Genomic DNA, 13,072 nt, shown 5'->3' on the forward strand with positions numbered 1-13,072 from the left:
TTCAAAATATCTTCGTTTATGTTCAAAGAAAGTCAAACAGGCTTGGAAAAAGTATGATTAAATGATGCCAATCACATTTGGCATGCTTACAGAAAAAGTTCACAGATGTAAAATAAAAATGCAGGTGGGTCAGATTTAACGAAGCCTCCCTTCATTAATTTACTATATCAATAAACTCTGATTTACCTAAAAATTATGATCGTTTGTTTAAAGATAAAAGGGCCAGTTCATCCAAAACTGAAAATTTACTCACTTGTAAAACAAGATATTAAACACTATTAAACAAGAAATGAACAAGTTAGAAATCGGCAACTATTGATGTCCATATTTGTTGTTCCTACTATGGAAGCCAATGGTTACCGATTGCCAACATCACTCACAATTTTTTTTTTTGCGTTCAATATTAAAGAGAAAACTCAAAGGTTTGAAACTATTGAAGGTGAATAGTGAGTGTATTTTGAGTGAACTATGCCTTTAAGTTGTGATGCACCGCCCTCTGTTGACCACATGACAAAATTACACCCATGAAACAAACGACTGCGATGACAAACGGATTTTTATTTTTAAGAATCATGGAGAAAGACAAATGAAAACACACTTACAGATACCACTACATTTTTATTAACAATGCTAAGAAATCTATGACAAATATAAAGCATCTTACAAACCTAACACCCTAAAGCCCAGCCCCTTCATAATTATAATCACAGTTTATAATCAGTCTGATGATGCTGTTTCAACACAAGTAACAAATTACAAACTCAAGAGCAACAGGTCACTTAACTCCTACTGAAAAAAGCACAATAAATACAGCTGTAGCGATTAGAGCACTGTATGATCTATACAGGGGACTGATGCAGTCAGAGAAACAGCCTCTCTCAGAGAGGAAAATCCAGAAAAATCCACTTATTTCTTGCTCTTCCTGATAGAGTTGAAAAATGGGTGTTTGATGGCTTCGTCCAAGGTGATCCTCTTTGTAACGTCATACTCAAGCATCCTCTCTATTAGATCGAACAGCTGCTCATGGTCTGAGCTAGAAGAGACCAAGTATTGCTGCAAGAAACAATGATTCATCTTGTGAGTAATGATTTAAAAGTTGTGTTTTGAGATGACTAAAGAAGTTAACTCCAATAAAGGACAAACTCACTCTAAGGGGTTTGCACTGCTTCCTGACGTAACGTCCTGAAGAGCTGTGAATGTCCCAGTCCAGTTTATCATTGCGAACAAACCTCGACTTCCTGCACAATAAAAATAACAGCCATTTTTAGAACATTTGATTTGAAAAAAAAAACATTTTTTAAAATCTAACCCATTGAAAAAAAAAAAAAAAAAAAAAAGTGTAGGGCTGCATGATTTTGGAAAATTCTGACAATTTGATTTTTTTTTTTTTTCTCTGCGATATTTCGATACAACTACATTTTTATCAGATGACTTGCTCTATTTGCAAAGTCATTACTACTAGAGCAAATATTAAAGGGAAATAAACAGTGCTTTATGGCTTTATGGTTGGGGGAGTCTAACAATGTTCAGGTGCAGAATTTAAATAAATAAATGTAAAATAACACTACATAGTCATACAAGTTATTCATTATAATTATTCTTTATGCACAACTTAAATGCTTTGAACTCTTAAAATGTTCACACAGGAATTAAAAACACACACAGGTGATGAACTTTTACTCTATTGTGGTTCAATTCTGCAGTGTCTCCACAAATCTATGTTTTGACCTGTCGCTTCTGGTCATCTTTAATCCCAACTCAACATTGCATATCCATGCTCAAACGATATATTGTGCAGTCCCTGTAAATGAGTTGCTAAGATCCTAATATGGGCAAAATTCTACTTTTTTCTTAGTATTTAGATTTTTTTCAGACCTTTAGTGTGTATTTTAAAATAGTTTTAAACAATCTGTGATTACATTTCTAGCATAATAATAAAAAATAAAAAAAACAGACTTAAATACTTTTTTTAATCAATAATAATTCAAATGGCATTGAATCAATAATATGCCTTGCTGCAGCTCACTACACTTGTCCTCCGATGCTTTTATAAATATTTTGTCTTAATTCGTTTTCTTCTAAATACATAAATACCTACAGAAATGAATCTTTGACACAAATATTGAATTTACCTTGTTTTCTGCAACATGTGTGTTGGTATGGGGCCCAGCACTCGCTCCATCATGGCCAAATGCTCTTTACTGTCATGGGTCTAAAATAAAAATAATTTGTTTAAAAAAAAAAAAAAAAGCATGTCTAAAATGTCAAATAACTGAACAACAACCGAAACTCAAAAGACAATGACCTGAAATAGAGTGGATCCTAGATAGTACTCAATGAGAATACACCCCACGCTCCACACGTCACAGGAATGACTCCAGCCCAAATCTGATAGAAATGAAAACAGATTGTTTTAGTTTTAGCAAGCGATCGTGACAATCTACCTCAAAAATCAATTAATAAAAACAACTGTTTACCCAGAATAACCTCTGGAGCTCTATAATGCCGTGTGGACACTACGGATGTATGATGCTCATGCTCGTATGTTGCATTCCCAAAATCCACCACTTTTACATCAGGATTCTTCACAGTTCTCTCATCCCTCTTCTGCAAGATTTAAAACACCAATAATTAATGACAGGTATTTATATAAAATCAATAAATAAATAAATAAATACAAGCCTCTTCTTACCATTTTTGAGTTGTACCTAATGTTATACTCCGAATTAACAAAGAGGATGTTCTCTGGCTTCAGGTCAGTGTGTGTCAGCTTGTTCTTGTGAAGAACTGAACCGGCAAAGAAAAAAAGCGCAAGATTAAATCTGTGTTTCATCCAAACGCGCAGAGGAAAAAGATGCAATTGAACAAGATCCGTGACTCACATCTGACTGCTCTGATGATCTGGTAGGCCATGTGCCTGATGTGGTTGATATAGAAGGGCTGAAAGTTATTTTCCTTCAGAAAATCATACGTGCTCAAGCCCAGCAGCTCAAAGGCAATGCAGATGTGCCCGTGGTGATCAAACCAGTCGTACATCCGCACACAAGCACTGGGAAAGAAAAAAAAAAAAAAAAAAAGCAGATGAAATACGGCACTGCTAATACGCTGTCTGGACTTCTTTACACCTGAGAGGCTGTAAATTTCAAATTAAGTGTGATATCACACCGCCATGCATCGGAGAGGCATAAATTGTAGGAGATTACTGTTTTAGCTGCTTTCAGAGGCACTTACTATCGCCTGTCACAGTCTAGCGAGTTAATCTGCTCCAGCACCTCAACCTCAGATAGAGCCGCATCACGATAGCGCTCAATATTTTTAATGATCTTCAGCGCAATGCGAGCTCCAACTCTGCAAGAGAAACAAAGTTAGATCATTAACAAGCATTAGATTGGATACGTTTGTGGTCTGCACTTATTTTTGGACAGTAAATACACCATGGCATTTCTAAAACTTGGTTTATTCTTATTTCAATCTTTATTACAGTTGATTGTCATGACTGACATTTTACCCCCATACTATAGAAGGCAATAGAAATTCACTGTTTGGTTACCAATCTTTTAAGCAGATAAAAAATAAAAACTCAAACAATTTTGAAACTACAGGTGGGTTAACTCAGAAAAGTAGTGATACTTGCACCTTTTACCTCTGTAAGTATTTACATTCCCATCTTTTGCTATTTTTACTGAAAACTTTGTGGATATTTTTAGCACAGTATTACAAAGTGTATGGAACAACAATGGTAAATCCAAAACTCCCATGACTTAAAGTGGTAAACTTGGCTGTGGATGAACCTAGAAATGTGGTGGTATAGCACAATATATACATACATTAAGTCTTAGACTTTAAGTGCAAATTAAAAGATTTTTTTGTTTGATTTTTTTTTTAATAAATGGAAATCATTTGAGGTGTCAATCACTGTCGAACCATGAAATAACCGAGATATATTGAGCTAGATCATCCCGTACTAGGGATGCTCCCATTGATCAGCACCAGCCGATACTCGTATTTCATGACTTGATCGGTACTTGCTAATCTGGCTGATCTCATGAACCGATTGCAGGTGTTTGTTTATGAGTTAACAAGCAGAGGAAGACACACGTGCTCCTGTATATTATACATAGCCTACAACACGTGAGGAGGTAAATGATGTGTAGAGGTGTGAGCGATCGATATGCTCGCGTCACAGCAGCTAAAATATATACAGATGTAGTGCGACCTGTTTATAGTTTATTAACAATACTGACTCAGTGACCTCAAAAATTAATTAAAATTCACGGAAATCATGGCGACGAGAGTGAATGAGCAAGAGTGCAGATCACAAGAAACACACGGATGTTCTAAGCATGACATTTCTTAAGTTAAATGAATAGAGCAGTAAAAATATCGCAAGTGCAAATTTCCCTCTTGCTTTTATTGAGAGATCTGCAGTCAATAGTTAGAGATAAGGAAAATCTATGAATGGTCTTGCATGTATTTAGGCCTTTCTACATATAACAACTAAAAGTTCTGTGTTTTTGACAATATTGCAAGTTCACTAAAAGCTGGCAGGAATTATTAGATGAATAAAACTTTATTATTTATTTTTTATCATAAATATCCAATAATATAACTTCCTGTAATTTACTATTGCAATAAACAGTAGTTTATAGGCCTAATTCCTTTTAATTAAGAAGTATTTGATTTATAGGTGTGCATGTTAACTTCTTATGCATCAAATATGCACTCCAAAATTCTTCTTGATTGAGAGTATATACAGGAATCAGAGAGTGATATTCAATACCTTAAGACTTTAAGACTCTTCCCATACATTAAGACCTTTAACCAGAAACACTGGCGAAATTTTACGCTACAGTAATTTACTAAATATTAATGAGAAATTAGGAAATTAAATTAAATTAAGAAATTAATACAAAACTAAAACATTATTCATATACTGAATAAAAATCTATTAAATCTCAAAAAATTCTAAAATTCAGCAGGTGGCGCAGAAATAATGGTGTTGTCTTGATTACTGCAATAAAGCAGCATGATGTCAAATCTAGTAGGACTTTATTGATTTCAGAAACTACACAGCATCCTGATATTCTCAGATTTAATTCAGACAAACTTTAGCATACAACCATACATTGCATAAACATATTATACAAAATTAAATATTTTGCAAAATAGCATTTAAGACTTTTTCATGCTTTTTAAGGGCCTTAAATTTCTCTACATTGATTTATTAACTTTTAATACTTTTTAAGACCCCGCGAACACCGTTAATGCACTGTTTATCATTTTCCTTATTCATTTTTATACCGGTGTTATATTATTTTCTGTGTTGGTTCATTCCACTGTGGCGACCATTGAAAAATAAGGGACTAAGCCGAAGTAAATTAAATGGTTATAAGAGAGATGTTTAAGGGATTATACGCAACAATTCCTATTTTAAGGTTAGGCAAGATCTTCTCTTAAGGATCATACTTAAAGGGAAAATGTGCTTATGCATTATAAAGATTGAAGTATCAAAATCTGTACTCGGCCGGTACAATCGATCACCATAACAAGGAAACGGTACTTGGTATCGGCTGCAAAAATCCTGATTGCAGTGTTTCTGCATGTCAAATTTAAGTCTTTAAGACTCTTTTTAAGAGCATTATGAATTAAAATTAAGACTTATACAGGCTAAACACTAAGGATTTTTTACTGCAAATAGTTTTTAAATTAATGGAAGAGATGTGTTGCTTTCGTTTTTTCCCTGATTAGGGAATTTAATTAGGAGAATTTGCTGTAAAATGTCTAACAGCTGTTGTGAATTTTAATTCTTTCCAATAAAAAAAACAAATATAACAAAGAAAGTGGAGTTGGATTATTGGTGATTGGGTTTCAGCCCGATTGGGTAGATTTATTTGGACATAAGAAAATTAGGACCTGTTAAAAATTAAGATCTACAACACAATATTTCAGTCAATTTAAGACTTTTTAAAGCCTAAAAATTATTTTAAGACCTCGCGGACACCCTGTGTTTACAGCATTATTAGCCCATAAATTATAACCAAAAAAAATTAAGATTAAGTCAACGTTTTGTTTCATTTGTGGCTTGTCTTGAGTATAAGAAACATGCAAAATATAAAAGCAAAAAGTTTTGACTTAAGTGATAGGAAGACTTACTTTTCATGATCAATGCACTCCACCACTTTGCCAAAGGCTCCTTCTCCAAGTGTACACACAATCTCATCTACGGGTTTAAAGAGAGGCAATTAGAAACCTGAAATTGATGCGGTGCTATCAAAACCTTCAATAGATTTTGCTGAATTTTGGAGCACTCAAATTATTTAAGTAATGCATAAATATTCCACAAACAAAAATATTCCAGACAAATCTAGAATTGTGATACACACATCAGAATAAGTCTAAGTGTTGTGTCTGCATTTATCAGGACCCCAAAGTTAGTGTGTAAATTTAGTCTGACCCCAAAACAGAAATAATCAGTGAGACAAATGAAAAGATACAGAAGAGATACAGAAAAGTGTGTATTCTATACATCTTGCTCTCAGCATGTCTCCACTGTGATAGACCAGGTGCCCCTCCTCATCATCCTCAACACTCCTGGATCTTTTCCTGCGATGGCTCCTCTGAGGTTTCGGAACACCGCCATCACCATCATCACCACCATCATCATCATCATCATTAACCCAAGAGAACCGTGGGGGACCAGAACGCGCCATTCATTCATTCACGAGTGGGGGGGAGAGAGATTCAGCCCATTCAGATACCCGCAGCAGTCAGGCCCGGCCACAGCCAACGCAAATTCAGCCCGCGAGATACACACAGGGCCCACCACATCGTGTGTGTTACAGAAGAAAAACAATGGCAACATATTTTCAGATGAGAGACTTTCTCAGACCATTAAGTAGACAGTTACAACAATTCAACATTAAAAAAACATTCTGTATTCCCCCTTCATGAAAATGAGCTGCTTTATAAAATATCTTACATGCTGTGGATATCAAACTAATGTTATATCTAACCCTTTTGTTTTTATTTTTACATCATAATATTAGCATTATATAACTATTCCATCCAACAATCTTCCTGTCATTCATTCTGCCAATACTGGAAATGAGAAACTCCCACAGTCCATATAACAAGAAAGTAATGCACAGATAGATGACTGTTACCGCGGCAAACAGAGAAGGACAGTGTTCATACCGAGTCAGAGTGAGGGTGTGAACGGCGGTGCCTGTGCCGGTGTCTGTGCCGGCTGCTCCGCATGCTGTTCCCAGAGGATTTACTGTAATGGTGCCAGTCTCGATCTCGCTCTCGTTCCCGGTGTCTCTCACGGGATCTGGATCGGTCCCGGTTTCTCTCCTTGTCTTTACAGGCAGCGTAGCCGTTGTGTTCATGGTCTCTGAACACTGCGTGTTTTTCACTAGTGTCCAGTCTTTCGTTTGAGCTTCTTTTCTCAAGGCAATGCCTAGTAAGATGATGAGAAAAAATATAAAAATAAATAAACTACGGGTGCTGACTCGTTGGTGAATGATTTTTTTTATATCCTTAGCTATCACACGGAGAGAGATCACACGGTGCATCAGTGTTTTCACAGCAAAAGAGTTAAGATGTCTTTCAGACTGAAAGAGAAAGTTGTGCTGTTACAGAACCTGGTATTAGATTACTTTTACTCTCTCCTTTTAAATTATTTTATGCATATTTTAATAATTTGCTTGTTATTATTATTGAATAATTATAAATGTTTAAGATCATGTCTTCTTAAGTGTATCACACTGATACATTTACAATTTAATTATACAAGTAATATTAATTATTCATCATGTTCATTAATCATGTTCAACTCCTGTACTAAACTCCTAATTAATTACTCCTTTTATAATTTTTTTTTTTTTTTTTGCCAGTGGCCAGTCGCATGGAGCAGAGGACCTATTGACCACCTCAGTACACACTGCTCTCTATTTTAGAAAAGGATTTCCTCTTCACACCAGCCATCTCAGTCCCTACTGAAAGAGTCTATTCATCAGCAGGGGACATTGTAAATGTACAGAGATCTCAGCTTATGCAAGAAAACACAGATATGCTGATATTTCTTTTTAAAAATGTAAAATCCCAGCAGTGACAGTTTTAGTTTGTTTATATTAATAAGTCTTCTTTAGCTTGTATTTTTCTCTTTTTTTTTAAATAGCAATTAAGTCACTGCAAAAAAAATATTTTGCAAAAAGTGTGCAGCATTTGAGAAAAAATAAAAAGGCTCTTCACCCTAAACTTGTTTAAAATAATTTTGTTTAAAAAAATCATGACTGAATCGTGAGATTAGCATCGTGAATTGTATCGAATTGTGAGATGAATCGTTACATCCTTACTAATAATACCTACAGATGTACACTGCTAAATGTAGAGATCAGCCAACAATTATTCACAATATTTTTTCCAAACATTTAAAAACATTTATTGCATAACAAATTCAGAGGTAAATAGAGCCATCTTGTGGGTGTTTTTGAGAATTGCACACAAGAATGCCATAACACTGTCCTTAGGAGAAAATAGCTCAACCGTTCCATTGTTTTGCACTAATACTCTTAATTTTTATTATATACAAGATATAATTTTTTTTAATATATTTTTTATATATAATTTTCTATATAATTTTTTTATATGTAATGATAATTTATAGTTAGAGCTCTATAAAATAAGAACAATCAGACAGGGTCTGTCAAATCATGCCTTGAATAAAATACTAAAAGAAGCAGTGTTTAGGTTAAACTTACTTGTCATGTGCTCTACGTTCAGCACTAGTTTGCCAAAGTGATGTTTATCATTATTTCGGTTCAGTTCTTGCAGATACATTAAATGTCATGTTATAAAATAATTTCCAGGAAGCTTCCATGAAAGCAGCAAACTTGTCAAACCAGTATCACACAACACACTGTCAACAGATCCCACATAAGGCCAACTGGCTAAAGCTCATTTGCGCCTTAAATTAGCAACTTACCGGATAAGATTTAGACATCTAATGTTACTATAAGATGTCCTCATACCATTTGCTGACAGAGTTGCCATGTCCACTTTTAACAAGTGACCTTCAGCTATCAAAAAAATAAAACACTTTCATTCTTTTGAGGGTTTTTTTTTTTATATGGTTGGGGAAAAAGCAACTTTGTTTTTGTAAATTTAATCTCATGGTTTTCCCCAATTCATTGACTGGTACAGTTTGATCTCCACTAACAAAGTCAAAGCTGGTTTTATATTACCACGTTCGTAATTTTTGAACAGTGTCATCTTGTGACACGTCTCTATATTTTTTATCACGCTACTTTGAGAATTTCAGTCTGCAATCTTATGTAAATATGACTTTGAAACAACATTAGCTCTATGTAATTGACTGTGAACAAGGTTGTACTTTGATAGTCATTGGCTGCTAATATGATTTTATCATTTAGAATTTGCAAACCAACTTTATCCAGATACTTTGAAGGAAAAACAAGTCAAAATGCATGTGATGCAATTTATCTATCCATTAGCTGACATTAATAGATGTGAGGGATGACTAGGCCCACAAAGAATCTGCGTGCGAAGAAATCTGAAGATTTTTAGCCCATCATTGAGTCTACGCATTCACTGGTGTGAATTTATATTTATTCAGTTTTTTAAATTAACTTAACTAATATTTTGTGATTTAATAACAGTAATATTAAATGTTCATATGATTTATTAACAATACAGCTTGTAAATTAATATTTTCTGTCTTTCAACTGATATATAATATGAGAGACTTACTTTGTTAACCAAATAAGTGAATCTAATTGGAATTGCCTTGCAAACATTAAAAGTTAAAAAATGATATATTTGTTTTATATCATGTATTAAGTTTTCAGTCCCGACACTCCTAAAATCATTCTGCATAAATCTGCATATTTTTTTACACAATTCTCAACAGAAATAGCAAAAAATGTCTGAAGATTCTGTCTGGCACTAGGGATGAACTTCTTTTATAAATATTTTACATTTATCTTAAATGGTTTTGCTAACTTTTATGGCTCTTTAATTTTATTATAAATACGTGGCTATATTATATAGGTCATCTCTTTTTTCATCTCTGGCTGGAAAAGTAAATAACACGTTGCCTAAATCACTTTTTTTTGCAAAATACTTCTGTTTTTGCTTTCTAAATTGTTTAAAGTTTATTATGATTAAGATTTAGCAACTGATAATGTATAATACTCATGAATATATATATATATATATATATATATATATATATATATATATATATCACTATGCGCTTGTTTATGAATGTGCAGTTACGTAACATTATTTGTTTCGTAATTGTTTGCTAGTTTAAAATGATATAATCTACGTGACATTATAGATGGCCAGCGGGTGTTTGTGATTCTCACCCGTCGCTGTTCTTGTAATGATGGTGATGTTTTCTGTATTTGTTCTCTCTCTCGCTGCTGTGCGAGTCTCGTCGGTGTCTCTTTCTGGTCTCCATTATTCTGTCTTCTAGACTCAACTCCCTCAGCCAGGGAGAGCGCTCTCTCTGCGTCTGTCTCATCTGATAAAACAAACAAAACACAGCTGAAACGTCTTAACATTCACTGTAAATAACATTATGTGTCGAAATGTGCATATTATAAATGTACCATCTGTTAAAACGGCGATGCTTTAACGTTAACGTTACATTCTTTGTTCTAAACACCTCGTGTTAGCAAAGTCTGTCAAAAGCAAATTATTTCATTTAGACCGTCTTAAATAGCTTTAAAACTGATTTAAACACGTTTTGAAACACTAAACTGCTATATGAGACACTTTTTACACGCTAAACAACAAGAAAATGTCGACGACAACAACTCAGTCCACAACGTCAAGCAACGCTTGCAACGCCTATAACGTTATGTAAAAAAGCAATGAACGTATATAAGTTAACATACATACATTTCTACATCGTGTGGAAGAAAGATAAGCTAATAACTAAACTATTTCTTTACCTGGTTGATGAAAGTCTCGTTTAAGTATTTCGAGATCTGCTTCGGTAAACGGCGAATTTATTTCCGTCTTCTTTGATGCAGTTGGTGCGGTTCAAAATGGTGTCGGCTGAGCTGGTCTGGAATGTTCGAGAGCTTATGGAGGTTTACGTCACCGGATCTGAAGCGCACTTGTAGGGGCGCGAGAGAAAATAGTGCAAGGGTGTTTACCTGTGAGGGTTGTATTTTTAACAGTCTATGTTTGTACTTTAACTACTGTCAAAATCATTTTGTAGTCTTTGCTTCTGTACATTGACTGTATCCTTTTATTTATTTTAAACTCGAGAACAAAGCTCTACAGGTAATCTTGTGGCTTACAGATTATAAAAATTCACCAACACAGAAAAATCCTAGCTATTCCAAAATATAAACCACGTATTTATTTCTTTAGATAGGCTAAATACGATATAAAAAAAGGTTTTGTAGTCTAAATGAGGGTGACACTGTGGCTCAGTGGTTAGCACTGTCCCCTAGGTTGCTGGATTAAGTCCCGGCTGGGTCAGTTGGTGTTTCTGTGTTGAGTTTGCAAGTTCTCCCCGTTTTTACGTGGGTTACCTCCAGGTGCTCCTGTTTCCCTCACAGTCCAAAGACATGTGGTATATCTGAATTGAATAAATTTAAGGGTTGTAGCTGGAATGGGATCTGCTTTGTAAAACAAATGTTGAATAAGTTGACGGTTCATTCCACTGTGGCAACCCCTGATGAATAAAGGGACTAAGCCGAAGGAAAAATGAGTGAATGGAAGGTCTCATTCATTTTCTTTTTGGCTTAGTCCCTTTATTAATCTTGGGTTGCCACAGCAGAATGAACCGCCAACTTATCCAGCATATTTTTTTTGCAGCGGATGCCATTGCAGCTGTAACCCATCACTGGGAAACATCCATACACACTCATTCACACACATAAACTACAGCCAATTTCATTCATTCATTCATTTTCTTGTCGGCTTAGTCTCTTTATTAATCCGGGGTCACCACAGCGGAATGAACCGCCAACTTATCCAGCAAGTTTTTACACAGCGGATGCCCTTCCAGCCGCAACCCATCTCTGGGAAACATCCACACACACATTCACACACACACTCATACACTACGGACAATTTAGCCTACCCAGTTCACCTGTACCGCATGTCTTTGGACTGTGGGGGAAACCAGAGCACACGGAGTAAACCCACACAAAGGCAGGGAGAACATGCAAACTCCACACAGAAACGCCAACTGAGCCGAGGTTCGAACCAGCGACTCAGTGACCCTCTTCAATTTGGATGATTTTACTGCAGTCAGGCTTTGAGGAGGTATAAATGTAGAAATTTAGAGAGGTATGTGTAACTGTTTTATCACAAAATTATTGTTTTTCATAATTGTGGCAAACTTTGTGCATGTGTAGGTTAATAAGGGTTGACCGAGCTTCATTTTTATTTTGAAGTTGATTCAATTATTGGTAGGGACATTTAAGTAATTGGTAGATATTGGTGGGAACATGTCCCCTCCGTCCATGCCAATTCTACGCCCTTAGTGTGGATGTTTCCCAGAGATGGGTTGCGGCTAGAAGGGCATCCGCTGCGTAAAAACTTGCTGGATAAGTTGGCGGTTCATTCCGCTGTGTTGACCCTGGATTTATAAAGGGACTAAGCCGACAAGAAAATGAATGAATGACTATACGGTGGAATTTACTGCCATGTGACGGGGCGCCACCTGAAATCTTGCCTAGGGTGCCATATTGCTTAGGGCCGGGCCTGCTTTATTACATGGAATCTTGATGTTGCTCATGTTCATGTAAGTGTATTAATAAAGTAACCAGTATGATCAACTCTACACTTCTATCGTAGCCTATACTTTTATCTCTTTTTGTTTCTTTTTTGTTTCCCAGTTCTGGGTTGCGGCTGGAAGGGCATCTTCTGCATAAAGCATATGCCAAAATAGTTGGCGGTTCATTCTGCTGTGATAAATAAAGGACTTAGCTGATGCAAAATGAATGAATAAATGCTTCTTTTTTACACTATATGATTTTTAAGCACTACTAAAATCCGACTGCAATGTTAAAAGTTATCAAAA

At 35.3% G+C, this 13,072-nt stretch overlaps 1 protein-coding gene across 2 annotated transcripts; it reads right to left on the bottom strand.

Annotated features, from left to right (window-relative positions):
- Positions 1 to 538: 538 nt before the first annotated feature.
- Positions 539 to 11,127, bottom strand: clk4a (CDC-like kinase 4a). 2 transcript variants are annotated; one of them, XM_087280121.1, is made up of 13 exons: positions 10,983 to 11,090; positions 10,392 to 10,549; positions 7,195 to 7,459; positions 6,527 to 6,617; positions 6,154 to 6,220; positions 3,232 to 3,348; positions 2,883 to 3,049; positions 2,693 to 2,787; positions 2,478 to 2,607; positions 2,306 to 2,388; positions 2,133 to 2,212; positions 1,148 to 1,238; positions 539 to 1,053 (listed from the first exon to the last, which is right to left on the bottom strand). In XM_087280121.1, the coding sequence occupies exons 2-13, from the start codon at positions 10,547 to 10,549 to the stop codon at positions 907 to 909; spliced, it is 1,491 nt and encodes a 496-aa protein (XP_087136247.1). In that variant the 5' UTR covers positions 10,983 to 11,090; the 3' UTR covers positions 539 to 906. The 2 variants fall into 2 exon arrangements, with proteins under 2 accessions (XP_087136247.1, NP_001373164.1); NM_001386235.1 differs by lacking the exon at positions 6,527 to 6,617 and having other exon boundaries at positions 10,983 to 11,127.
- Positions 11,128 to 13,072: the final 1,945 nt, after the last annotated feature.

This window comes from Danio rerio, chromosome 14 (assembly GCF_052040795.2).
Source record: "Danio rerio strain M-AB ecotype USA chromosome 14, GRCz13ab, whole genome shotgun sequence".
NCBI lineage: Eukaryota > Metazoa > Chordata > Actinopteri > Cypriniformes > Danionidae > Danio > Danio rerio.

What these genes read in the sequence shown, in the direction of transcription:
- clk4a (XM_087280121.1), bottom strand. Translation starts at nt 10,549, where the DNA reads ATGAGACAGACGCAGAGAGAGCGCTCTCCCTGGCTGAGGGAGTTGAGT. An exon ending in TTAGGTACAACTCAAAAATG is followed by an intron (nt 2,608 to 2,692) that starts GTAAGAAGAGGC and finishes TAAATCTTGCAG; the next exon opens with AAGAGGGATGAGAGAACTGT. An exon ending in AGCTCCAGAGGTTATTCTGG is followed by an intron (nt 2,389 to 2,477) that starts GTAAACAGTTGT and finishes CATTTCTATCAG; the next exon opens with ATTTGGGCTGGAGTCATTCC.